General features: G+C 43.3%; 1 protein-coding gene across 2 annotated transcripts in view; it reads left to right on the top strand.

Moving 5' to 3' along the window:
• A2ML1 (alpha-2-macroglobulin like 1) overlaps nt 1-23,202 on the top strand; it is a 41,446-nt gene extending 18,244 nt beyond the window's left edge. The window contains exons 14-36 of one of the 2 annotated variants that reach the window (XM_028143899.2): nt 2,084-2,229; nt 2,684-2,833; nt 3,482-3,664; nt 4,709-4,802; nt 5,104-5,230; nt 6,045-6,273; nt 6,471-6,597; nt 8,074-8,195; nt 8,778-8,829; nt 9,196-9,279; nt 10,721-10,897; nt 11,069-11,150; nt 11,722-11,878; nt 14,522-14,596; nt 14,776-14,938; nt 15,638-15,852; nt 18,221-18,436; nt 18,619-18,746; nt 18,903-18,993; nt 19,561-19,629; nt 20,821-20,923; nt 21,992-22,033; nt 23,115-23,202. In XM_028143899.2, coding sequence (XP_027999700.2) covers nt 2,084-2,229; nt 2,684-2,833; nt 3,482-3,664; nt 4,709-4,802; nt 5,104-5,230; nt 6,045-6,273; nt 6,471-6,597; nt 8,074-8,195; nt 8,778-8,829; nt 9,196-9,279; nt 10,721-10,897; nt 11,069-11,150; nt 11,722-11,878; nt 14,522-14,596; nt 14,776-14,938; nt 15,638-15,852; nt 18,221-18,436; nt 18,619-18,746; nt 18,903-18,993; nt 19,561-19,629; nt 20,821-20,923; nt 21,992-22,032 — 2,831 coding nt within the window. In that variant the 3' untranslated portion in view covers nt 22,033; nt 23,115-23,202. Of the gene's footprint in view, nt 1-2,083; nt 2,230-2,683; nt 2,834-3,481; nt 3,665-4,708; nt 4,803-5,103; nt 5,231-6,044; nt 6,274-6,470; nt 6,598-8,073; nt 8,196-8,777; nt 8,830-9,195; nt 9,280-10,720; nt 10,898-11,068; nt 11,151-11,721; nt 11,879-14,521; nt 14,597-14,775; nt 14,939-15,637; nt 15,853-18,220; nt 18,437-18,618; nt 18,747-18,902; nt 18,994-19,560; nt 19,630-20,820; nt 20,924-21,991; nt 22,034-23,109 lie in introns of both variants that reach the window. The other variant, XM_028143898.2, reaches the window with a different exon arrangement.
• The last annotated feature ends 710 nt before the right edge of the window (nt 23,203-23,912 follow it).

The raw sequence follows: 23,912 nt of genomic DNA, 5'->3' as shown, positions 1-23,912 counted from the left end.
TAGTTCTTTTGTGTCGCCTGAGCTGTAGTTCTTAAAGTGTGGTCTTTGGGTCACCGGCAGCATCATCCCACATCCCCCTCTTTTATTCTAGTTGTAGAGCATCTACTCAGCCAGCCCTATGGTGGTCTTGGATGGTGTCTGCTCTGCTCTCTTGTCGTAGTCTCAAAGTTGTTGTGGTAGGCAACAATCAGGCTTCCGCCCTATGCCTCCATCTTGGTCCTCCTTTGTATAGTTAAGTCTTGATTGGTGTTGGTGTCACTGGGGGGGCTCTCTTTGTCTATAAAGGAAGAGTTGCTGTGCAGGAGATACGTTTATGGGCCGGGTCTTGGTGCAGCAAAGCTTTGGCGCTCACTGAATATTCCCGTTGAATGTGTCCCTTATGCACGTGGTTGAAATCTGGTGTCATCTCCCACAGACCACTAGATGCCCTCGTTTCTGGGTCTCCAATGGGGTGTAGATCAGCTACTGCCTTAGGCACTCAGCAAGGATTACAGCAAAAACTGTAGTTTCTTCCTCCTGTCTGAGTGGCCCTGGAGCAGTCCGACTAGAACAGCAGATTATCTGGTCCGCTGCCAGAGGGCAGTCCACCCACATGCATAAGCCGTTGCTTGGGGCGCAGGTGTGCCTGCAAGCCTTGCGGGGCAGGTCTTCAAGACGTGCAGGGCGGGTCCCAGGGCGGGGCGGGGTCTCAGGGCGCCAACAGGCCATGGTGTGGCGAGCCTCGATGGCTGTGAGTCTGGTCCTTCTGCCTTCCATGTATCTAAGTCCCCTCATTCCGCACTCCAGCGCAGCAAACACTGATTGCTGGGCGCACCTCTGCAAGAGTCCCGCCTCTCCCCGCAGGCATCTGGGTCTCCCGGGGTTCGCCAGAAGATGGGTTTCAGGGTGATGGAGAGCTAATCTCCCTTAGGTTTGGAACAAAAGCCCCTTTCCCCCGCCACCAGCCAGACCCACGCACCTCCACACCTCATCCCCTCCGATTTCGCTGGGTGCGAGGCAACAGAACAGCCTTTAACCTCCGCCGCCATCTTTTTCAAACTTCTCAATTTGTGCTTCTTAATCCCTTCATTTCAGTCAACTCTACTGAAGTCTAGCGCCGCCGGGAGGTGCACGGAAAGGGCGCCCGGGCCTCCGTCCGGTGCGCGGTACGCGCGTCCCGCGGAACCAGGCGCGTGAGGGCCGCGTGGCTGGGACGGGCGCTGGGCGGCCGCCGAGCTCCAGGCACCGCCATCGCCGTGTTCCGGACGTCGCCGCCGCGGCGTCCCCCCAATTTATACTTCTTAATCCCTTGAATTAAGTCAACTCTACTGAAGTCTAGCGCCGCCGGGAGGTGCACGGAGAGGGCGCCCGGGCCTCCGTCTGGTGTGCGGGGCACGCGGTCCGCGGCACCAGGTGCGCGGGGGGCTGCGCGGCGGGGACGGGTGCTGGGAGGCCGCCGGGCTCCGGGCGCCGCCGCTGCGGCGGCGTCCCCAGCGTCCCGGGCCGGGCAGCCTGTGGGGGCGGCGGAGTTGCGAAAGTGAGTGAGTTTCCCAGGGTTTCGCCCGGAATGGGGTTCAGTGCAATCGGAGCCGGTGCTCAGCGCACTCCGGAGCCTTTATCTCCTTCCTGCCAGTGAACTCCGGCCAGGTCATCAGCCGCCCCCTCCTCTCCGGTTCCATCCTCCCCGCAGGCGCGTGTGCTCGTGTCTCCGCCCGTTTCTCCATACCTCAGGCTTTTACGGCTTCCCCGACTGTCCCCGTGGCCTTCTCCTTCCCCCCAGCTGTGGGCATTTCAGTCCGCCAGCTCTCCTGTGGTTCTGGACGATGTCCGTTCTGATCTCTAGTTGTATTTTTGAAATTGTTGTGCCCGGCTGCAGGTTAGGTGTTTAACCTATGCCGCCATCTTGGTTTCTCCAGGAAACAGTTCTTATCCATAGAAGCAATGAGAACAGAACAGTAACAATAACCATAGAAGAATAGGAAAATGAGAAGTTACTTGCACCATTGGGCGTGCTGCTGGCCCAATGGGAAATGCAAACATGTGGTCGGATGTCGTGGGTAAGTGAGTACACTCTCATCCCTGTGTATGTCCTCTTCTCTTCCAGGACTGAAAGGCTCTTTCTCTCTCTCACTGGCCATCAATTCCAGGCTTGCCCCTGATGCTTCTCTGGTGATCTATGCCATTTTTCCCAGTGGAGGTGTTATAGCTGACAAAATTCGGTTCTCAGTAGAGATGTGTTTCGACAATAAGGTAAAATGGCAGTTGAGGAGGGTGAAGAAAAGAATCTGGGAATAGAGAGAGGTCTTGTGTATGCTAGGGTTGAGATAAGGCAGGGCTGGGAAATAAGTAGATAAGATGTCATATTGTATTTATACCTTTAATATCTTCCATTGAAATTATTTCTCTTGTGCTTCTACTTAAAAAGTCATGTCGGGAATCACACATATATAGCTATTCCAAATATAGCTATTCCAGATGCTTTCTTATCTTTTAAACATCTATATCATTCTGCTGTGCTGCTCACTTTTCTCAACTCTATCGTAAGACACTGGTTCTCAAGGGCTAGACTTTACAAAGGGGAAAAGCAGTATTAAAGTCAAAGAGCGGGCTGGATACCATAGTTAAAGCGGATGATCCAAATGACATTTTTGTATTGTCCTCTCCAGGCCTACCTGATGCCCAAGTTATATTTGTCCTTCTTCAGGTTTCCCTTGGCTTCTCACCTTCCCAGCAGCTTCCAGGATCAGATGTGGACCTACAGCTGCAGGCAGCTCCTGGGTCCCTGTGTGCCGTCCGGGCTGTGGATGAGAGTGTCTCACTACTCAGGCCAGAGAGAGAACTGAGTAACCACTCTGTGAGTAGTCGGCTACTAAGGTGGGAAGAGAGAGTTAACAGAGAAGATAATCCGGCTATGTTAGAATAGAGGGTAGATTTCAGGGAGTGGGAAGGAAAATCTTAGGAAAATAGTGCACCACCATAAGGTGGTAGAAAAGCGGGTATGAAAATAAAGGTGGAAATGATGGGAAAAGAAAAGCATGGTTAATGTGGAAATAGAGATAAAGAAAGAAGATGAGCCCAGCTGTTATGGCTAAGTGGTTGAGCGTCGACCCATGAACTAGGAGGTTGTGGGTTCGATTCCCAGTCAGGGCACATGCCCAGTTTGTGGAATCAGTCAATCCCCAGTAGGGGGCATGCAGGAGGTAGCCAATGGATGTTTCTCTCTCATTGATGATTCTATTTCTCTCTTCCTCTCTTTCTAAAATAAATAAAAAAGAAAGGAAGATGATGAAATAGAAGATAAGTGTGACAGATTATGAAGAAAGGTGAGATAGAGGTTAAAATTTAAAAAGTAAAGGAAGAGGTTATGATGAAATAAATATAGGAAGAATTCTGGAGTGATGAAGATAAATAATATGGGAGCTGTGGCACCAAAATCCGAGAGAAGTTTCTCAACTGATTTCACTGTGTCAATACTTTATTTCTTTTTCCCCTTTTATTTCAGGTCTATGGGATGTTCCCATTCTGGTATGGTTACTACCCCTATCAGGTGGCTGAATATGACGAGTGTCCAGTGTCTGACCCAAGGGACCTTCCTCAACCCCTCATTGTCCCGGTGCCTGAAGAGCGTTCAATTATGCAGAGATATTGGTTCTCTAGTGGCATGGACCTTTTCAGGTTTTTTCAGGTAGATGGTCTTACTTATTTATTTATTTATTTTTACCTATTTTGTTTTTATAAAACAATGGTAGTGGGAGGGGGGAAGGAAAGTCCATATTTTAAAAAATGTTGTTTTTTTTTAATTGATTTCAGAGAGAGGAAGGGAGAGGGAGAGAAGGATAGAAACATCAATGATGATAGAGAATCATTGATCAGCTGCCTCCTGCACACCTCTTACTGGGGATTAAGCTCACAACCTGGACATGTGCCCTGCCTGACTGGGAATCAAACCCGCAACCTCTTGGTTCATGGGTTGACCCTCAACCACCGAGCCACAAGAGCCGGGCTGAAAGTCTGTATCTTAAAAAGCAGAGAGAATCATGTGTGCACTGATAGGGATAACATCTTGAAAAAACCTTCTGATATATAAGGCAGTCTCTCTTAGTTCTTATGCTTGAAGAAGTTGTTTCATTGGAAGAGAACCACCATGAGAGGCTGAACACCTAGTTTTCTCGATTGGTGGTCCCCAAAGATTGATTTTCATGGATCAGTCAAGAAGGAAAATGAGGAAAGGTAGACCAGCAGTGTCTGTTCATTATTATATATAAAAAAATATTGCACCTATGTTATGAACAGAAGTTGGGATGCTATGGCCCAAGTCTGACCAGGAGGCCTCTGATAGGATCCATGTCTTGTTCATATTTGCATTCTCTCTAATGCCTGATCCTTCATCACGCTCAATGTATTTTTGTTGAATTGATTGAGCTAATATGGTCCCTGGTCTCTGAAAGTTCAGAGTCTAAATCAAATAATAATATCTTTGACTAATATTTGAAAGAACCATTAAACATATTTAACAATGAAGTAAGTTTACTTGAAAGCCTTTCACGCTAGGCTGGAACAGAAGTGAACCAATCTTGGCTAAGTATTGGGTAAAAATCACCAGTATCACCACTAATAGGACACAAATGTCTTGGTTGAACCCTTTGAGGGTACAATTCCTAGGCAGTAGCCCTTGTATTAAGGGAGAGGACTTAACACTTTATTCTCTCCTCTCTTTGACACCTATCAGAACATGGGACTGAAAATACTGTCCAACGCCAAAGTCAAGAAGCCAGTGGATTGCAGTCACCACTCTCCAGAATACAGCAGAGTAATGGGTGGAAGTAAGCTATCTCTGTGACTTGTGCCCGTCACTGAGATGTTCGGAATCGTGGAGCTCTGAACGCTCCTTCTTTGCCTCTGGTGCTTGTCCTGAGCCTCTAGCCTCAGAATAATGGCTGTGAGTCATAGATGTAGGCAGTTTCCCAAGGATATCTCTGTCTGGGGAGGGCTTTTGAAATCTGAAGGCCTTATCTATTCATTCCCTGGCCAAATGTCCTTGTCCGTCAATGGACTTGTGACTGGTAGTCCCTTCACATAAATTTACCTCTCAACAGAAGTCTTCTAACATTCCCCTATTCTTAGGCTCCTTAGAAAGTGATGGTGCTATTCCACTGGCTTTTGGGCCCTCATCTCCATCAATTCCATCAGAGGATTCTCAGGTTCGCCAGTACTTCCCAGAGACGTGGCTCTGGGATCTGCTTCCTATTGGGTAAGTGATGCCTCCATGGTACAGCAAGAAAATACAGTGTGGACTCAGCAGAAAACTCAAGATAAAATAATTTTTACGAATCTAACTCTAAAGCTAAGAAAATTGAATGGGAATACGGGAATGTATTTCTTTCCTGAATTCTTATACAATTATATACAATCACAACAAATTCACGCATCTTCACATTTACACTAAGTACGGATAGTGCATTCTCACTTCAGATCCACAAAATCTTAAAGGGACATATTGGCATTAGTTTAGTTCTTGCTCACTGCTTATCTGCTCATTTCGACAAGCCATAAGAACATGTGCCTTCATGGACTCAAGAGGGCAGTGGCCTCTCTTTCAGATACATTTGCACACAGACGTGTCCACCCACACATTAAAAAAAAAAAAGAAAGAAAGAAAGAGGAAACAAAGCAAATGCAGTGGAGGAAAGGATGGAGTTCTCATTCTTCTCTTACCCAGCTTGATAGCTGTGATATTCCAGTGATAGGTTTTTGCTTCATCAGCACAGAGACAGCTGGAGGCATGAGAATCTGCCCATGATTCCACCTGGTACTCCTCTGATTGAGCCAGGTTTGTCTGAACCTGAACATACTCAGGCATCCCGCTTCTCCCATATTTGTACATCTTCATTCACCTGAAGATTCACACTCTGAGATTCACGTGGTCCCCCAATTCAGTTGCCTCTTTGCTTTTCCACCCAGATACAACATCAGAAAATTCACTTCTCAGCTGACTTTGTAACTTAATTCTCAAATGCTCTCTCTCATTTACTGTCTGCCTCATCTGGGTTCTTGTTTTCTCACAGTAACTCGGGGAAGGAGGCTCTCCACCTCACTGTTCCTGATACCATCACCAAGTGGAAGGCCATGACTTTTTGTACCTCCCAGGCCAGTGGCTTTGGTCTTTCACCCACTGTTGGACTAACTGCATTCAAGCCATTCTTTGTAGATCTGACTCTCCCTTACGCAGTAGTTCGTGGGGAATCCTTTCGTCTTACTGCCACCATCTTCAATTATCTAAAGGACTGCATCACGGTAAGAATGGGGGGTACAGGAAACAGGTGCCAGACTGGGAACCACAGCCCCCGCTGTAAGTTTTCCCTAAATTGGAAGCATACCAGTTTTCCCTGGGAAAGAGATGCGATGTCGGTGTCTCAGCCCCCATGTTTTCCTAAGCCTCTGTGTTCTGTCTCCTTTACTTGTACCCTTTATCTCTTAAACATCCTCTTCAGGTTCAGACAAACCTGGCTAAATCAGAGGAGTACCAGGTGGAATCATGGGCAGATTCTCATGCCTCCAGCTGTCTCTGTGCTGATGAAGCAAAAACCTATCACTGGAATATCACAGCTATCAAGCTAGGTAAGAGAAGAATGAGAACTCCATCCTTTCCTCCACTGCATTTGCTTTGTTTCCTCTTTCTTTCTTTCTTTTTTTTTTTTCATTTCCCTAGCCTCTTTTTTCCTCCTTTCTATGTCTCTGTTATAAATAAATAAGCAAGTATCCTTTGATAGATAACTTAAAGAATTATCCAAACTGGGTTATTTTGAGTGTGAAAGGGGTAACTTTTTAATATTTAGGCTACAAAAAAAAAATGTATGCCAGGACAAGGGCTATATGGTCATGTTGTTAATCTGGACCAGGCATTATCCTAACTGCTCTACATGTGGTAAGTCATTTAATCTCACACTAACTCTAGGAGATGTCATTTGCTCATGGATTAAATCCTTGCAACTCAAAGTATAGTCTTCCAATAACTAATACTAGTTATTTATTGCTGCTCAACAAATCACCCTACAATTTTGTGGCTTAAAAGAACAAGCATTATTACATAGTTTCTGTGGGTCAGTAATCTGGGTGCAGCTTAGCCAGGTGCCTCTGGCTCAAGGTCTCTTGTGAAGTGCCAGTCAAGCTGTCAGTCAGGGCTGTGTTCTCATCTGAAGACTTGACTAGGAGGTGATCTATTTCTAAGCTCATTCCACAGTCTGTTCCTCACAGGCTGCTAGACTGAAGGGTACAGTACTCACCTCAGTTGTTGGCTAGTGGTCTCCATCAGCTTCTCATCACATGAATCTGTCTACTGGGTGCCTCATGACATGACAGCTGGTTTTCTCCAGAGCAAGGTGTTCAAGAGAAAGGATGTACCCAAAACAGAAGCTGCAGTCTTTTTAAAAATGGAATCTCAGAAATGACATCTTATTATTTCTGCCCTGTCTTCTGCATCAGAAGTGAGTCATTAAATCCAGCTCACATGTAATGAGAGGTCATTGCACAACAGTGTAAATGTGAGGATGCATAGCTCTAGCTGGTTTGTTTCAGTGGATAGAGTATCGGCTTGTGGAATGAGGGGTCCCAGGTTCGATTTTGGCCAAGGGCACATGACATGCCTGGGTGTTGTGGGCTCAATCCCCCAGGAGGGCGTACAGGAGGCAGCAGATCAATGATCCTCTCTCTCTCTCTCTCTCTCTCTCTCTCTCTCTCTCTCTCTCTCTCTCTCTCTCATCAGTGATGTTTCTATCTCTCTCCTTCTCCCTTCATCTCTGAAATCAATAAAAAAATATATATTTTTTAAATATGAGGATGCACAGATCATTGGGGGCCCTTAGAGGCTGCCTACCACACTGCACCAGCATCATTGCTGTCACCTGGAAGCTTGTTGGGAATGTAGAATACAGGCCGCTACCCCAGATCTACTAAATCCAAGATTGTAGCATAACAAGATCCCCAGGTGATTTGTATGCCATTAAGTTTAAGGAGCACTGGTCTAGAGGGGATGAGACCTCATTGGTACCTCTGGCAATAGGTATAATGCTTTCCTTTATCCTTCTTTCTTCTCAGGTCATGTAAACTTTACTATCAGTACTAAGATTGTGGACAGCAATGAACTCTGTGGGGGCCAGAAAGGTTTTGTTCCAGTAAAGGGTCAGAGCGACACACTCATCAAACCAGTTCTGGTCAAGGTGAGTTTTCTGCAGGCCTAGCTTCAGAGGTACAGATAGCCACCAAGCCAGGGACGTTCGGTGTGTGTCTAACATACCAGTTAGTCTCTCACAGCAGCCTTATTCCAACTCCAATCAGGTAGCTCACCTTTCTCCTTCCCTGGTCCCTTTCTTCTTTTAATGACTTGCTTAGCCCACACCAATGGTCTATGAAAAAGCCTAATGCACTTTATTAGTGCCTGGTACTTCATAGTCACTCAGTGAATGCTAGTTTCTCTTATTAAATTCACCAAAGTTATCATTAGCTACTTTTTTTTTTTTTATCCTATCACGAACCCCCATGGAATTCTGCTTCTTAGAAGTTTCCTAAATGTGTCCTTAGCTCTTGTCCTTGCCCAGAAAGAATTTTACTGAGATGCCCATCCCGTGTTGAAGTGGAGTCCTCCTGAGCTACAAAGAGTAGCTTCAGCTCTGATAGAAGCCCGGGGGACACAGGAAGGACCTCTTCTCCCCATTTCCCTTCCCCTGCCTATACCTTCAGTGCCGCCTGCCCTGACATTCATCTTCATGGCATTTACTCATCTATGTTTCTTTTTATGGCAGCCTGAGGGAGTCCTTGTGGAGAAGACACACAGTTCATTGCTGTGCCCCAAAGGTGGGTGAACTCAGAGAGGGGTTGGTAGTGAGGATTCCCTTAGGTAAGCGGAGATTTTCTTAGGCAAAAAGATGAATATACAGGACAAAAAGGTATAGCAGCATCCAGGGGTGTCATCCCCAAAGGGGCCAATTAGCTGGGAGGCAGGAGGAGGAAGAGAAAATGTATAACACAACTATGTCTCTCTTTGGAAGATATTTTCAGCAAGGCTCACTATGAATAGGTTTAAAAAATCTGTCTCCATCCAACAGAACGCCCTGGATCCAGAAAACTCTTAGGAAAAGTTTTCCTCTGGTTTGGGCTTCAGAACCCCACGATTTCCACCTTCTGCCTTCTATTGTTTCACCTTTTTGTTGTCTCTCACAGGAGACGTGGCTGCAGAATCCATCTCCCTGGAACTCCCTGTGGATGTTGTTCTTGATTCAACCAAGGCTTATGTTACTGTTCTGGGTAAGCAGTTAGAGATTCTTGGCTCAAAAAAGAAAGGAGGCTGCCAAGGTGTTGAGTGGGGTGAGGCATGTGGACCCACCTGAAGGAAGGTGTGGTGGGTTAGAAGTGACGAAGGAAGAAGAACTTATTTTATATAGGGGGCAATATGGCCAGGTACAGCTAGATTGGACAAACGTAGACTCTAGTTAAAAACAGAAAAGAATGTGGGCAGGAGGAAGTTGAAGGTCTTTGAAATTTCGTATGTATTTAGGTTTAGGTGATCTATCAATTGGGTGGAGGGGAGACAAAATGTTTACAGCAACCTTTTAAAAAATGAGCACTTGATCTAGCTGAGTGTAGTTTGGGAAAGGTTCAACCATATTTACATAGGCAGGACACTTCACTCCTTTGGGCAAGGAGAGGGAGTGAGTAGAAAAGCATTATCTTGAAAATCATATCAAACTGAGTTAAGATCTCAGTTGTGCCATTTAACAGTCATGTGACCTTGAATACGTTAGTGAACAATTCCAATCCTTCTTTTCTCTCTGGAAGGCAGTGATAATAACCTCTCTCTCAGGATTGGTGTAGATGAAATACAAAGTTCCCAGCATAATTTATAGCTTATAATAGAAACCCCTAAAGTGATAGGTTCTTTCTTTACTCTTAGCCCCTTTCAAGATCCCTTCCAGGTTAAGATTTGTCCATTTTGACTATATTTGATTCATATCTCTGGGATAGCACTCACAATGCTATAATTGAATTACAGCTCATTGCCTATCTTAATCAGTGCATTGTGAACTCCTTGAGGATAAGGGCCATGTCTTTTTCATTTATGTTCCTGGTACATTTCCTACAACACAGTTGACATTCAGTACATATTTATGCATTTGAATTGGACTCTATGGCTGAAATGCAGATAAATGTTCATGAGTCATTTAGTTCAGGCTTCCTGGCTTATGAAGTATATGGAGTGGTCAATAGATATAACTTGGAAAGCAGTATCAGGATTATGTGTATTTGGGAAGGACACGGTGATTTGGAGGGTGGTATACATATATATAGTGGAAGAACTTAGAGATTGAGTCTAAGTATTGACAGTCTTGTTATATCACTCACATCTCCAGTGACATGTTTGTTTGTTTGTTTGTTTGTTTGTTTTTAAGCCCAAAACTCCCTCAGGTGGCTTATGTACCTCTCCATATACTACAGTACCTTGTACATTCCCAATATTGTACTACTATATTATATTGTTTACAATAAATTATAATTGCAATGTATTGTAATTTTTTGCTCCTCTGATTATGAGCTCTTTGAGGCAGAGACATGTTTGACTTACTGTGATCTCCAAGATCACCGAGTAGATCCTCACTAAATGATAGATAATAATGTTAATTGAATGATAATAACTCTTATGGGTTCCTTCTTCTACCACCACCTTCTTTCTCTCTCCTTTGGATCCCAGGAGACATCATGGGCACAGCCCTGCAGAACCTGGACAATCTGGTGCAGATGCCAAGTGGCTGCGGGGAGCAGAATATGGTGTTGTTTGCTCCCATCATCTATGTCTTGCAGTACCTGGAGAAGTCAGGGCTGCTGACCAAGGAAATCAGGTCCCGGGCAGTAGGTTTCCTGGAGATAGGTGAGTTGGTTTAATATTTCTTCTTGGTCACCTTGTCTAGGGCCAATGATAGCTTGATAAGATACAGGGAAGTTCAGCCGCTGAAATGTCCCACATCCTTGGAAGCCATTGGGGGGGAGGGGTGTTTTTTGAAGTTGTCACTGTAATCTAAAACTATATCTGGCTTCCCAGGGTACCAGAAGGAGCTAATGTACAAACACAGCAATGGCTCATACAGTGCCTTTGGGGAGAAGGATGGAAATGGAAACACATGGTAATATGTCCCAATTATCAATTCACTAGATGCCCAGTACACAAATTCATGCACAGGAGGGGTCTGGCTGGCCTGCCCTGATTGGGGCTGATTGGGCACCCCCGATCAGGGTGTGGGGGGGTGCTGATCAGGGGCAGGGCCGGCTGGGGGGAGGGCCCGTGGATGGTTGGCTGGCCAGCCCTGCCCCCTGGTTGAACTCCCAGTTGAACTCTGGTGAAGGGGACAATTGGCCTATTAGCCTTTTATTATATAGGATTCTGTACCCTAGAGCATAATTTCTGAATGGAACTATTCCTCTACCTGCCCCCTTAATGCCATTCCTTCTTGCACTCTATCCTCTACCTCTTTCATTCTGTTTATTTCAGCCACTTGTATGGTCTTCTCCCTGATTTTATGCCTCCCCAGTTCTTGTCCCCATTAATGCCTATAAATGCCTTCCTTTTCCAGGCCTTCTAGGGCATTATATTTCTTCAACTTCCCTCTGGAACCATACACCATAATAAACTATGAAACTATGGCACCCTCACCCAGAAATCCCCCTTCATGCCATGCTTCCCTCTTGACCCAATAGGCTGACAGCCTTTGTCACCAAATGCTTTGGCCAAGCTCAGGAATTCATCTTCATTGATGACAAGAACATCCAGGATGCTCTCAAGTGGATGGCGGGAAATCAGCTCCCCAGCGGCTGCTATGCCAATGTGGGAAAGCTCATGCACACAGCTATGAAGGTACAGATCTGCCCAGGCCCTGCCCCCACACTGTTTCTGGGAGGTACTTGTACCACTGACTGAGCTGAATCAGAAGAGCACTGGCCTGGGAGCTGGTGTTGTTCGGGTCTCAGTCTAGTCTCTGGGTGACTTGGTTAATATACTTAACCAGTCTGAGCCTCAGCTTCCATGTCTATTAAACGAGAGTATGAACAAGAGCATGGTTCTCAAAGTGTGGTTCCAGAACAACAGCATCAGCATCATCTGAGAACTTGTTTGAAATACAAATTCCAGCTCGGCCCCAGAGCTACTCTAAGAAACCCTGGGGGTGTGGGCCAGCAATTTGTGTTTTGAGAAGCCCTCATGACTCTGATACTTGCTACAGTGTTTCTTTTTTTTTTTTTTTTCAAGGTTTGATTATTTTTATTCTTTAAAATATATTTTTTTATTTTTCAATTACAGTTGATATTCAATATATTCGTCTCAGGTGTGTAGCACAGTGGTTAGACATTTATATAATTCTTCCCCCCATAAGTCTTGTACCTGCCCAACACCATATATAGTCATTATAATATTATTGACTATATTTCCTAAGCTGTACTTTACATTCACATTTTGATACTTGCTAATGTTTGTGTTTTCTAAAAAATATATTTTATTGATTTTTTTTTTACAGAGAGAAAGGGAGAGGGAAAGAGAGTTAGAAACATTGATGAGAGAGAAACATCAATCAGCTGCCTCCCGCCCACCCGCCACTGGGGATGTGCCCGCAACCAAGGTACATGCCCTTGACCAGAATTGAACCTGGGACCCTTGAGTCCGCAGGCTGACGCTTTATCCACTGAGCCAAACCGGTTAGGGCGATACTTGCTAATGTTTGATAACCAGTGGACTGGAAGATTTCTGAGCCTTTTATTATATCTCTAAATCTGAAGCAAAGTGCCGAAACCGGTTTGGCTCAGTGGGTAGAGCATCGGCCGGCGGACTCAAGGGTCCCAGGTTCGATTCCGGTCAAGGGCATGTACCTTGGTTGCGGGCACATCCCCAGTAGGGGGTGTGCAAGAGGCAGCTGATCGATGTTTCTAACTATCCCTCTCTCTTCCTCTCTGTAAAAAATCAATAAAATATATTTAAAAAAATAAATAAATAAATAAATAAATCTGAAGCAAAGTGATTTGCTTTGGTGGGGACTAGTAGGCAGCCTAGTCATTTGTAAGGGGTTTTAGGCTCTGCTGGGCACTGTTCTAAGTACTTTATTTATTTGATACATTTTAATGTTTACAACAAATCATTGAACTAGGTACTGGTATGCCACTATTAATCACATTTTACAGATGAAGACACTAAGGTTCAGAGATTAAGTAGATTGCTCGAGGTGAATGCTAATGAGTGGTAGGACTAACCTGAACCTAGCAACTGGACTCCAGAGACACTGCCCCTGCCCATTACTCCATTGTCTGTCCCTCCCAAACGCGGGGGAGGTGTTGATGTGCAAGATAACTTGTTCAATTCAGAACATGCCAGTGAAAGAAAGATTTGCATGAACTTTCCTAAATAAATTATTTACAGTGCTGTTGCAGGACCTGGATTAAAAATCTTGAGCTTTGGAAAAAAATCTCAGTATAAGATTTGTTAGTATTCCTTATGCAGAATCTTTTCTGTACCCCCCAAGTCTCTTTCTTCACTTATGCCCTGTGTGACATATACCTGGGAGTAGTACATGCCAGAAATTGAACAAGATCTCAGAGGTTTTTGTCCTCCTTTTGGATTAGAGCTGCCGATCTGTTGACTATCACATGTATGGTCAATTTTAGTGGTTTGCATAGGAGCTCCAGGGTTAAACTCCCTGGACTCAAATCCCAGTCCTGCTTATTAGCTGTGCAATCTTGAACAAGCTATTTAAATATCTCTGTGTTTTTCCTTTTATCTATAAAATGAGAATAATAATTTAGACGAAATATTTTTTAAAATATGCTAAATCTTTCTGTGAAAGATGTTAAACAGGGAAGGTTTCACTTAATCTCCCCTGAAGAAGAGGCTGGGCTTTGTGCTACTTGAGGGGACATCCATTTGAAGAGGCTCAGATTCCATAAGAATCTGAGAATAAGAAGTCTCTTTTTACTACCTCCCTCTTTTTTAAAATCTCTCTTTGTTTCGTGGGTTCCTCAGTACCCACTCAGAGCTGAAGACCTGTTACCTCCCACAGGCTACTGTTTAAGGCTGTGCAGCGATTGAACTCCACCCAGTTCTCCCTCATTGTGTGCCCTGGAGTCGGCCTGTGGAAAGGAGTGCTTTTGTTTACTTCTTTTTTCAAAGATTTTTTTTATTGATTTTTAGAGAGAGAGAGAAAAAAAACACTGATGTGATAGCAAAACATCAATGGGCTGCCTCCTGCATGCCCCCTACTGGGTATCAAGCCCACAACCCAGGCATGTGCCCTGACTGGGAATCAAACAGGTGACCTTTTGGTGCATGGAATAAGGCTCAGCCAACTGAGCCATACCATCCAGGGCTTTTTTTTTTTTTTTTTTTTTTTTAATAATCCATCCATTTAGATGGGGGGAAGGGGAGGTGGCGGGTAGGGTGACACTATTTTTTAATTTGCACACAATTCGTGCATGTGCCGGCTGCCCCCTGACTTACTGTCTCCCTGTTTCCCTTTAGGGTGGAGTTGACGATGAGATCTCCTTGACGGCATATATCACAGCTGCATTGCTGGAGATGAAAAAGACCACAGATGTGCGTTTCTCTGCTCCTCTTCTTTACATTCTTCTTATCTCGCCTATTTCTAGATAAATTCACCTACTTTTTGCCCCTGCTCAGCCTTTTAAACTCAAAGAAGATATGATGATTTCCTCATCCCTTCCCATTTTACAAGAAATGCCTTATACATTCAGTTCTTCACTTTCACTTTTTAGGACCCAATGGTGAGTCGGGGACTGCAGTGTCTCAGGAATTCTGTTTCCTCCACCACCAACCTCTACACACAGGCCCTACTGGCTTATACTTTCTCTCTGGCTGGGGAGATGGGCCTCAGAAACATTCTTCTGGAACAGTTAGATCAGCAGGCTATCCTCTCAGGTATGCTGGCCATGTGAAGAGTTTTTGGAAATTGTGAAAATATGCTGTGAGTTATCTATAATTTCCCCTCGTCTCCATAGTCCCACATATATTCAATTCTAGGATTCATTTTAGTAAAAGTTATTGTCATAAAATCATTGTTGAGAGTTTTGTGGGAAAGCCCATGTAAGCCCTCAAAGGCATTGCTATACTTTTAACAGGAAGAGGAGATAGATGGTCGAAGCTAGTCAGAAGACTACCTGGCATTGTAGCATCAGCCTTTTGCAGGCATTAAACAATTCTTTTGAGTAAGATCATTCTGATTAAGTAAAAAAAGAAAATGCTGAGAATTAATAAAATTTTGTTAGCCAAAAACATGCCCTAAACATGTAAGGTTCTTTTAGGAAGTTTCTGCCTATCTATCTCCATTAGAAATAGAATTTAGAGGGCTGTTTTCATATAATTGCTAGAGGCATTTACTGGTGCTCCCAGCTTTACTTTGGGGAATTATGTATGAGTGTACACGGACACACACACACACACACCTACCTACATGTATATTAGGGCCAGTAAATCAGAAGATCTTGAGAAATAATTTTTTGTAACTCATGATTAATTTTTGTCGATATTTTATCTGCTTTAAGGTGTAGCATTTACAAAGTGAATATGGGAAAGTCATTTCCTCCCAAGACCTTCCTAATTATGCTTCTTTCTCCATAGGCGAGTCCATTCACTGGAGCCAGAAACCTACTCAGTCATCGGATGCCAGTCCTTGGTCTAAGCTTGGGGCTGTAGATGTGGAACTTACAGCATATGTATTGCTGGCTTGGCTTAGCAAAGCCAGTCTGACTCAAAAAGAGATAGCCAAAGCCACTGGTATAGTGGCTTGGTTGGCCAAGCAACGCAATGCATATGGGGGCTTCTCTTCCACTCAGGTAAATAGCCTGCTCTCCACTGCCACTTGTCAGGTAGGGTGAGACCCCATGTGGAGATGGAGGATGCTCTTGCCCTCTAGGTCCAGGCACTTATAATTCTATAGAGAGGGAGAAAAAGCATGTAAAAAACATATAGAAGGAGTCATAAATTGGGTCTTGTGAGTCATAAATAGTACTATATGCATTTAATGCTCTTTGCAGAGTATGAAGCATCATGAGATTCATATTGTATATGTAAAGAGGACATGTATAAGTATGGATAAATTTATATATTATATTAGAAAGCCAATTATGGGGGCTGTAAGCATAAAAGCAAGATTTTATGGGCATACCTCTTTCTACTATTTCCTAGTAAGGTATAGTCTAAAAAGTTTACAACCTAGAAGGAAAGCTAGGAAAAGTTCTATATATTACAAAGCAGGGTCTGGTTACATAACATAAGAAAGATACAAAGGATACAAATATTGAATTTCAAAAAGGAGAGGGAGCTCTCATCAACTTGAGAAATAAGAAGCGTCTTCACAGGGGAATTGCATTTGAGGTAGATCTAAAAGGATATGTAAACTTTTGATAGGCAGCTACTGAAAGGAAGAGGAATTTGCAAAAATATAGAGTGGTTGTTGGGGAAAACTGATTTGGCTGAAAAACTTAGGTTGGAAAGGTAGGGTAAGTTCATATTATGAAGAGCCTTACATATCAGACTCAAGATTTTGCCTAATTCTGAGGAGCTATTAAATTTTTTAACTTTGTTTCAGAAAGATTAATGTGTTACTTGGTGTATGGGATGATTTAGAGGCGGAAAATACTGGATTTGAAGAGATCATGAGATTATTTCATTTATTTAGATTAGGGGTAAGGAGAAATTGAATTAGTGGGGTGGCAATTGAGGAAAAAGGTATGATATATTTAAATAATGTCATAAAATGATCAGATGATCACAAAGAGAGTCATGATTAATTTATTTGTTCTGCAAATGTTATTAAAACATACCATGTCCAGGTTACTGAAGATACAAAAGTAAACAAAAAAACACATTTCTTGTCCACATAGAGATTATATTCTTGTTGATGTTAGGGCCATTTTCATTGAAGTTATAACATGTAAATTATACACGGAAGAATGAACAGATTTTTAACAGGTAGAATGTCTGGTAAAGATGTTAAGTGCACTGAGCTTGAGTATAGTAATAATTTAGTTGGAATTTTAAAATATTATATGGTACACTGCCTCCTTATTTCAGGGAAATTCTTGGCCAAGGATCAGGAAAGACTTCCTTCTTCTTGTTGAACCCTAAATACCTACAATATATAATTTTAAAAAGAAGTGTGTTAAATCTTTAGAATTCTCAGTGACAGATGTATGCCAGAATTGTTTTTTACTAAAATCCTTGGCTATTCTAAGAAGTCACATATCACCCACATCAGTTTTTGAGCTGATGTGTGGTCCCATTACTTGAATTGTTTCACATGGGCAAGCAATAAAGACCTCCTTGGCCCTAGTTCCCAGAGGGTAGACAAAAAGTTGTTTGTAGATTGTCAAGCTGCACAAGTATAACTTGTTCACAGCTTCCCCAGGAGGGTGACAGGTTTTCTTCTTTTTATATGACACTGTAATGTCTAAATGCGACTGTTCTTTTTCATTTGGTTCAGGAGGAAGTGGGTTCCTTTGTTCAGTAATAGCTATCGTATTAAGTGTTGAGAATGTAGAAATTCTCATAACACAGAGTAAGAGAGGACAATTTTGCTGAATACCTTATTCTCCCTCACCTCCCATCCCCTCGCAGTTGTAACTTATATAAATAAAGATAACATGTTTTCAGAATAGAAAGGTTCAAGCCACATGATGCCATGTTCTGTCTTATTCCCAGATGAGAAAAAAGGATTGTCACGTGGCATAATGGCTAAGAAGCCTTGGCCTGCAAGGAAGGATTTCCCAATACTCTCTCCAACTGTGCCATAGAAGTTTATTACGTAGTTAAATAACTTTGAAAAATGTGCACTTTCTAGGGCTACCAACTTGCTGTTGTTTCTTCCTCAAATGAGGAAACTGCAAAATATATACTGTTATCCACTTGCTTCTAACAAGAGCCCGTTCTGAAGCCAGGTTTGATTGCTGAATGTGAATATATGAGATTAGCCTAGTGACTTATGGATGTTCAATAATAACTTAATTGAGATTTTATATACAGGTGAGATATTACGATTTCTATGTCAGCTTCCCCAGTGTGGGTGAATGTGGTTCTTAGATACCTAGAAGATATATCAACTAAGCTAGCAAGCCACCACCAGATGTATAGGTTATAGGGTTGTTTGAGGTTAATTCCAATGCCTCACAAAATGGTAAGCATATGCTTGATTGTTTTCCTCAGGATACTGTAGTTGCTCTCCAAGCTCTGGCCAAATATGCCACCACTGCCTATGTGCCATCTGAGGAAGTCAACCTGGCTGTAAAATCCACTGAGAATTTCCAGCGCACTTTCAATATTCAGGCTGCCAACCGGTTGGTATTTCAGCAAGAGACTCTGCCCAGTGTCCCTGGGGTGTACACCTTGGAGGCCACAGGCCAGGGCTGTGTCTATGTGCAGGTAAGCAGTGATCCATGTGAGAACAAGTGTGTCTTGGGAAGGTGGGTCTGAGGGCATCTTCACTTCCAGTAGAACATCCCCTCTCTATCTGTCCACCTTATTTGTAAGGAAAATAGTTTGAACTATACAATTTCTAAAGTTCTTCTCAACTCAAATTTGGATATTTTGTTTCTTCATATTAGACAGTGCTGAGATACAATATTTTCCCTCCTAAAAATGTGGAGACCTTTAGTCTTAGTGTGGAAACGGGAAAAACTAGATGTGATCAACCAACTTCATCTCGATCCTTGACTCTCACTCTCCACACAAGGTGAGGAAGGCTGAAGTTGTGATGGGGGCACCTGGATCATAGAAGCTGAGTTGGGATTGCGTGTGTGTGTGTGTGTGTGTGTGTGTGTGTGTGTGTGTGTGTGTGTTGCGGATAGAGTATGCTGCGAGGGAAAATCTTGTGTCTTTCTGTCCTCAGTTATGTGGGGAGTCGCAGCTCTTCCAATATGGCCATCGTGGAAGTGAAGATGCTTTCTGGGTTCAGTCCCATGGAGGGCACCAATCAGTTAGTAAGTCACTTCTTTTTTCTTCATTTACTAGCCCCCAGGGGACCTAACATTTTCATAAAAAGCTGGTGAGCCCTAGCCAGTTTTCTTAGTGGTTAGAGCATTGGCCTGCAGATTGAAGAGTTGTGGGTTTGATCCTGGTCAAGGGCACGCACCTTGATTGCAGACTCAACCCCTGGCCCTGGTTGGGGCACGTGCGGGAGTCAACTAGTCTCTCTCACAGTGTCTCTCTCTCACATAGATGTTTCTCTCTCTGTGTGTCTCCCCCTCCCTTCCATTCTCTCTAAAAAAAAAAAAATCAATGGGAAAAAAATATCCTTGGGTAAGGATTAACAAAAAAATGCTGTTGAAATGGGATATATATATATATATATATAAATAATCATGATTGTAATATCTAAATGGCTACAAAGGTGCATCTGATATATGAAATGGGACCTGTAATAGTCTTTGTTCCTTCTCTTACCTTTTCCACCGTATACATTGTTTCCTTGACCATGACAGAGCTTTGGAAGCTGGGGACAAGGAAGGCTCTGGCTCTTAAACTCTTTTTTCTCCTTTCTTACTCAGCTTCTCCAGCAACCACTGGTAAAGAAGATTGAATCTGGCACTGACACACTTAACATTTACTTGGAAGAGGTAGGTAGCCAAGAACTGAAACAACTATATTTTCTACAACCAAAAAAAAAATAGTAAGAAGAATGTCAGATTGTTTTCCATTTTTGCTTTGCCATCTGGCTTCATTGAAGAGAGTGAAGTTCTATCTGATTCTGTAGTCAATCCACTGCAATATCACACGTCAAATAGCCCCTGTACACATGTACATCAAAGAGAGTGGGAGTGAATAAAAGCATTATTCCAAAAATAATTCTGATCTCGCAGAACCCTTGATACAGTCTTGGGGTTCTGTGAGAGTTCCTGGACCACGTTTTGAGAGGCACTGTACCTTAAAAAGTTCCTTTTGGAAATCTCTTCCTATTGGGCATTTTTAATTCCTTATCCTAATGTACAACATGAATCTTATTTTCTTATTATATTAGATTAATTTATACAATTGTCTTAAATTCTCCATTTATTCACTTATTTAACAAATATTTACTGAGCAACCAATCTATGCCAGACACTCTTCGATGTGATGGAGATGCAGCAGTAAAAATAACAGACATGACCCCTGTCCTCATGGAGTTAATATCCTAGTGAGAGACAAATGATGCAAATTAAAAAATACATATATATGTGTTCACACACACATTCAGTAGTAATTTCGATAGTAAGTGCTATGAAGGATAAAGGGATAGAGTGATGGTGGGAGTAGGCCAGGATGTGACTATTTTAAAATAAGGTAGTTAGGAAAGGCCTCCTGAGGATGTCATTTGATCAGAGGCCTGAATGAATAGAAGAAAGAAAGAAGAAAATAAAAAGAAAGAAAGAAAGAAAGAAAGAAAGAAAGAAAGAAAGAAAGAAAGAAAGGAAGAAGGAAGGAAGGAAGGAAGGAAGGAAGGAAGGAAGGAAGGACAGTAGGGAGAGCTGTTGGAGAAATGTCTATGTTTCTTTGGCCACTTCAGTTAATTTAGTGGAGGAGTCATGGGTTAATGTAGACCGAGGACAGAGGGAACCATTTTACAGAAGGGCCAGGAAGCTGTAAGATCCTGAGAAGAAAGAGCCAGACAGTCAGCAGGAGGTAGTACCTTTCAGCCTGGCATAGGTCAGAAGGGACAGATAGAAGAGTTTCAGAAAATCTGTGTGAAGAAAAAAATCTTTTAACCTCCACATCACATGCATTATTTCCATTTTAATTTTAATGTAACATTGTGTCTATCTGCCCCATAGCTCAGTAAGAAGACTCAGACCTATACCTTCACCATCAGCCAAAGTGTGTTAGTCACCAACCTGAAACCAGCAACAATCAAAGTCTATGATTACTACCTACCAGGTGAGGGCTGAGCTTTACCTGCCTCTGCCAACATAGTTCTCATTCTTTAAAATACCTTTCCTGCCCTGGCTAGTGTGGCTCAGTTGGTTGGAGTATCGGGTCATTCCAAAGGGTTGCAGGTTAAATTCCCAGTCAGGGCACAAACCCAGGTTGCAGGTTCAATCCCAGTTGGGGTGTGTGCGGGAGGTAGCCAATCATTTTCTCTCTTGCATCCATGATTTTTTTCTCTCTCTCTCTCCTCTCCCTCTCCCTTCCACTCTCTCTAAAATCAATAAAAACATATCCTCAGGTGAGGATTTTAAAAAATACTAATAAAGTAAAATATCTTTCCTAATTTTACAAATATTTTTTCCCAAGACAAGTATCATATAATTATACTAGAGGCCCGGTGCATGGATTCATGAACCGGGCCTCTAGTATAATTATATGATACTTGGCCTGTTCTGCAGGGATCAAGTCAAAACTGGCTCTCTGACATCCCCGAAAGGTCCCGGATTGCGAACGGGCACAGGCCAAACCAAGGGACCCCACCAGTGCATGATTGGGCCGGGGAGGGACAGGAGGAGGGTTCCAGGGCTTGTCCAGCCATCTCACCCAGTCCTGATCCTGATCAGCTGGACCCCAGCAGCAAGCTAACCTACCAGTTGGAACGTCTGCCCCCTGGTGGTCAGTGCACATCATAGCAACTGGTTGGACAGTGGGAAGAACACTTACTAGTAGCATATTAGCCTTTTATATAGATAGATGATCTGATCTCTTAAGATACTTTAATTCAATTATATGCCATTTTAAAAAGTCTTCTGCATTAGAGATATTTTATAGGATGTGGTCAACAGACCAAAAGAAAAATGTGGACCATTGTTCTGTAAGAGCTAACTATTAATATTCTTGCTGTGATTAATAATTTACCATAAGAGTGCAAATATTATTGTTTGGAACCTTCCTATAATTCTGAATATAACCTGTAAGGATTCTTTGAGAAGGGCTAAAACAATAGCTTTTATGAAATATTTTCTTTCTCATGTGTGAAGCCTGCAATGTAGTAAAATATGTCATTTCATTTCATAGATGAACAAGCAATAATTCAGTATTCTGATCCCTGTGAATGAGGTAAGCCCGGAAGAGAGAAGAATGGGTTTTGGGGTAGTGTGGTAATATTCAGAAGTTAACAAGACCTTCTTCTGAGTTACTGTTATTGTCTTTTGGTCACTTATTTTTGATAGAAAGTGGGCTTTTCTTTTTTGCCCTAAACTCTTGAAGAGGGAGTAATAATCTCCATAGTTCACATCACAGAAAGTTAATAATGCCATTTGTATGAGGGGTTCTATATGATTTTAAAAAAACAACATGTTTTTATCTGATTGAAAAGGAATGAATTTTTCTAATTATATTTACACTAGAGGCCCCATGTACGAAATTCGTGCACAGGGCGGGGGGTGTCCCTCAGCCCAGCCTGCACCCTCTCCAATCTGGGATCCCTTGAGGGCAGTTGGACATCCCTCTCACAATCCAGGACTGTTGGCTCCCAACCACTTGCCTGCCTGCCTGCCTGCCTGATTGCCCCTAACTGCCTGCCTGATTGCCCTCTAACCACTCCCCTGCCAGGCTGATCGACACCTAACTGCTCCCCTGCCGGCCCAATTGCCCCTAACTGCCCTTCCCTGAAGGCCTGGTCCCTCCCAACTGCCCTCCCCTGCTGGCCTGGTATCCACCTACTGCCTTCCTTTGCTGGCCTGGTCACCCCCAACTGCCCTTCTCTGCCGGCCCAGTCACCCCTAACTGCCATCCCCTGCAGGCCTGGTTCCCCACAACTATCCTCCCTTGCAGGCCTAGTCCCTCCCAACTGCCCTCCTCTGCTGGCCTGGTCCCTCCCAACTGCCCTCCCTCCTAACTGCCCTCCTCTGCTGGCCTGATTGCCCAAACTGCCCTACCCTGCAGGCCATCTTGTGGCAGCCATCTTGTGTCCACATGGGGGCAGCCATCTTTGACCACATGGGGGTAGCCATCTTGTGTGTTGGAGTGATGATCAATTTGCATATTACTCTTTTATTAGCTAGGATTATATATTTTTGTGCATTTGTGAGTTTTTTGTTTTGTTTTGTTTTCAAATAGGGAAAAGCTCCTTTATAACTGTGAAGACTTTCTGAGTAACACGTTCTTCCATTTTTGTTTTTGTTTCCCCCTAGGATAGAAGTTGGAAAGAAACTGCATCAATCCTCTGTGACATTATTGGACAGCATTCTTCTGCCTCTTAAAGCAGAACTCATTCCATCAGATAATTTGATTTCTCTGATTGTCTAGTGAGTGGGTAACAGATGAGCGGCCTGGAGCTCAGCTACTTCTGACTACTTCACAGATACTTAGATGCCAAAATAAAGGGTTGGGGGAGAAGGGCTAGGGATGGTTACACAAAGGAGCAATCACAGAGGAAAGATTGCTGGGGGAGATGTGGTTTAGCCAGTTAGGGGGCGCTCCAGAGAGGAGATGGTGGTAGAGAGTGATACAGGGAAGATAAGGATGTCTTCCTAGAGGTGAAATCTAAGGGAAGGTGTAATTTAGGACTTTGGGAATAGACTTAAAAATAAATAAATAAATAAATATTCTTTTATTGAAAAGAAAATCTGTGTACTTGTCTCTGTGAATATTTCTGTGGACACCAAAACTCACATTTTGGCTTCTTCCTTAAACCTTTTGACCCATGCCAGGCCAGTGTGGCTCAGTGGTTGAGCATCCACCTATGAACTAGGGGGTCACGGTTCGATTGCCCATTAGGGTACATGCCTGGATTGTGGGCTCAATCCCCAGTAAGGGGGAGGGGTATGCTGGAAGCAGCCGATCAATGATTCTCTCTCATCATTGTTGTTTCTATCTCTCTCTCCCTTTCCCTTCCTCTCTGAAATCAATAAAAATATATTTCAAAAACTACAACCAAATCCTTTTGACCCAGACTTCTCAAAGAATCATGATAAAGATTCAGGGAAGGGTCAGA

Source organism: Eptesicus fuscus, chromosome 7 (genome assembly GCF_027574615.1).
Source record: "Eptesicus fuscus isolate TK198812 chromosome 7, DD_ASM_mEF_20220401, whole genome shotgun sequence".
Lineage (NCBI taxonomy): Eukaryota > Metazoa > Chordata > Mammalia > Chiroptera > Vespertilionidae > Eptesicus > Eptesicus fuscus.
The sequence above is the reverse complement of the archived record's forward strand: the minus strand, read 5'-3'. Positions and strand labels throughout refer to the sequence as shown.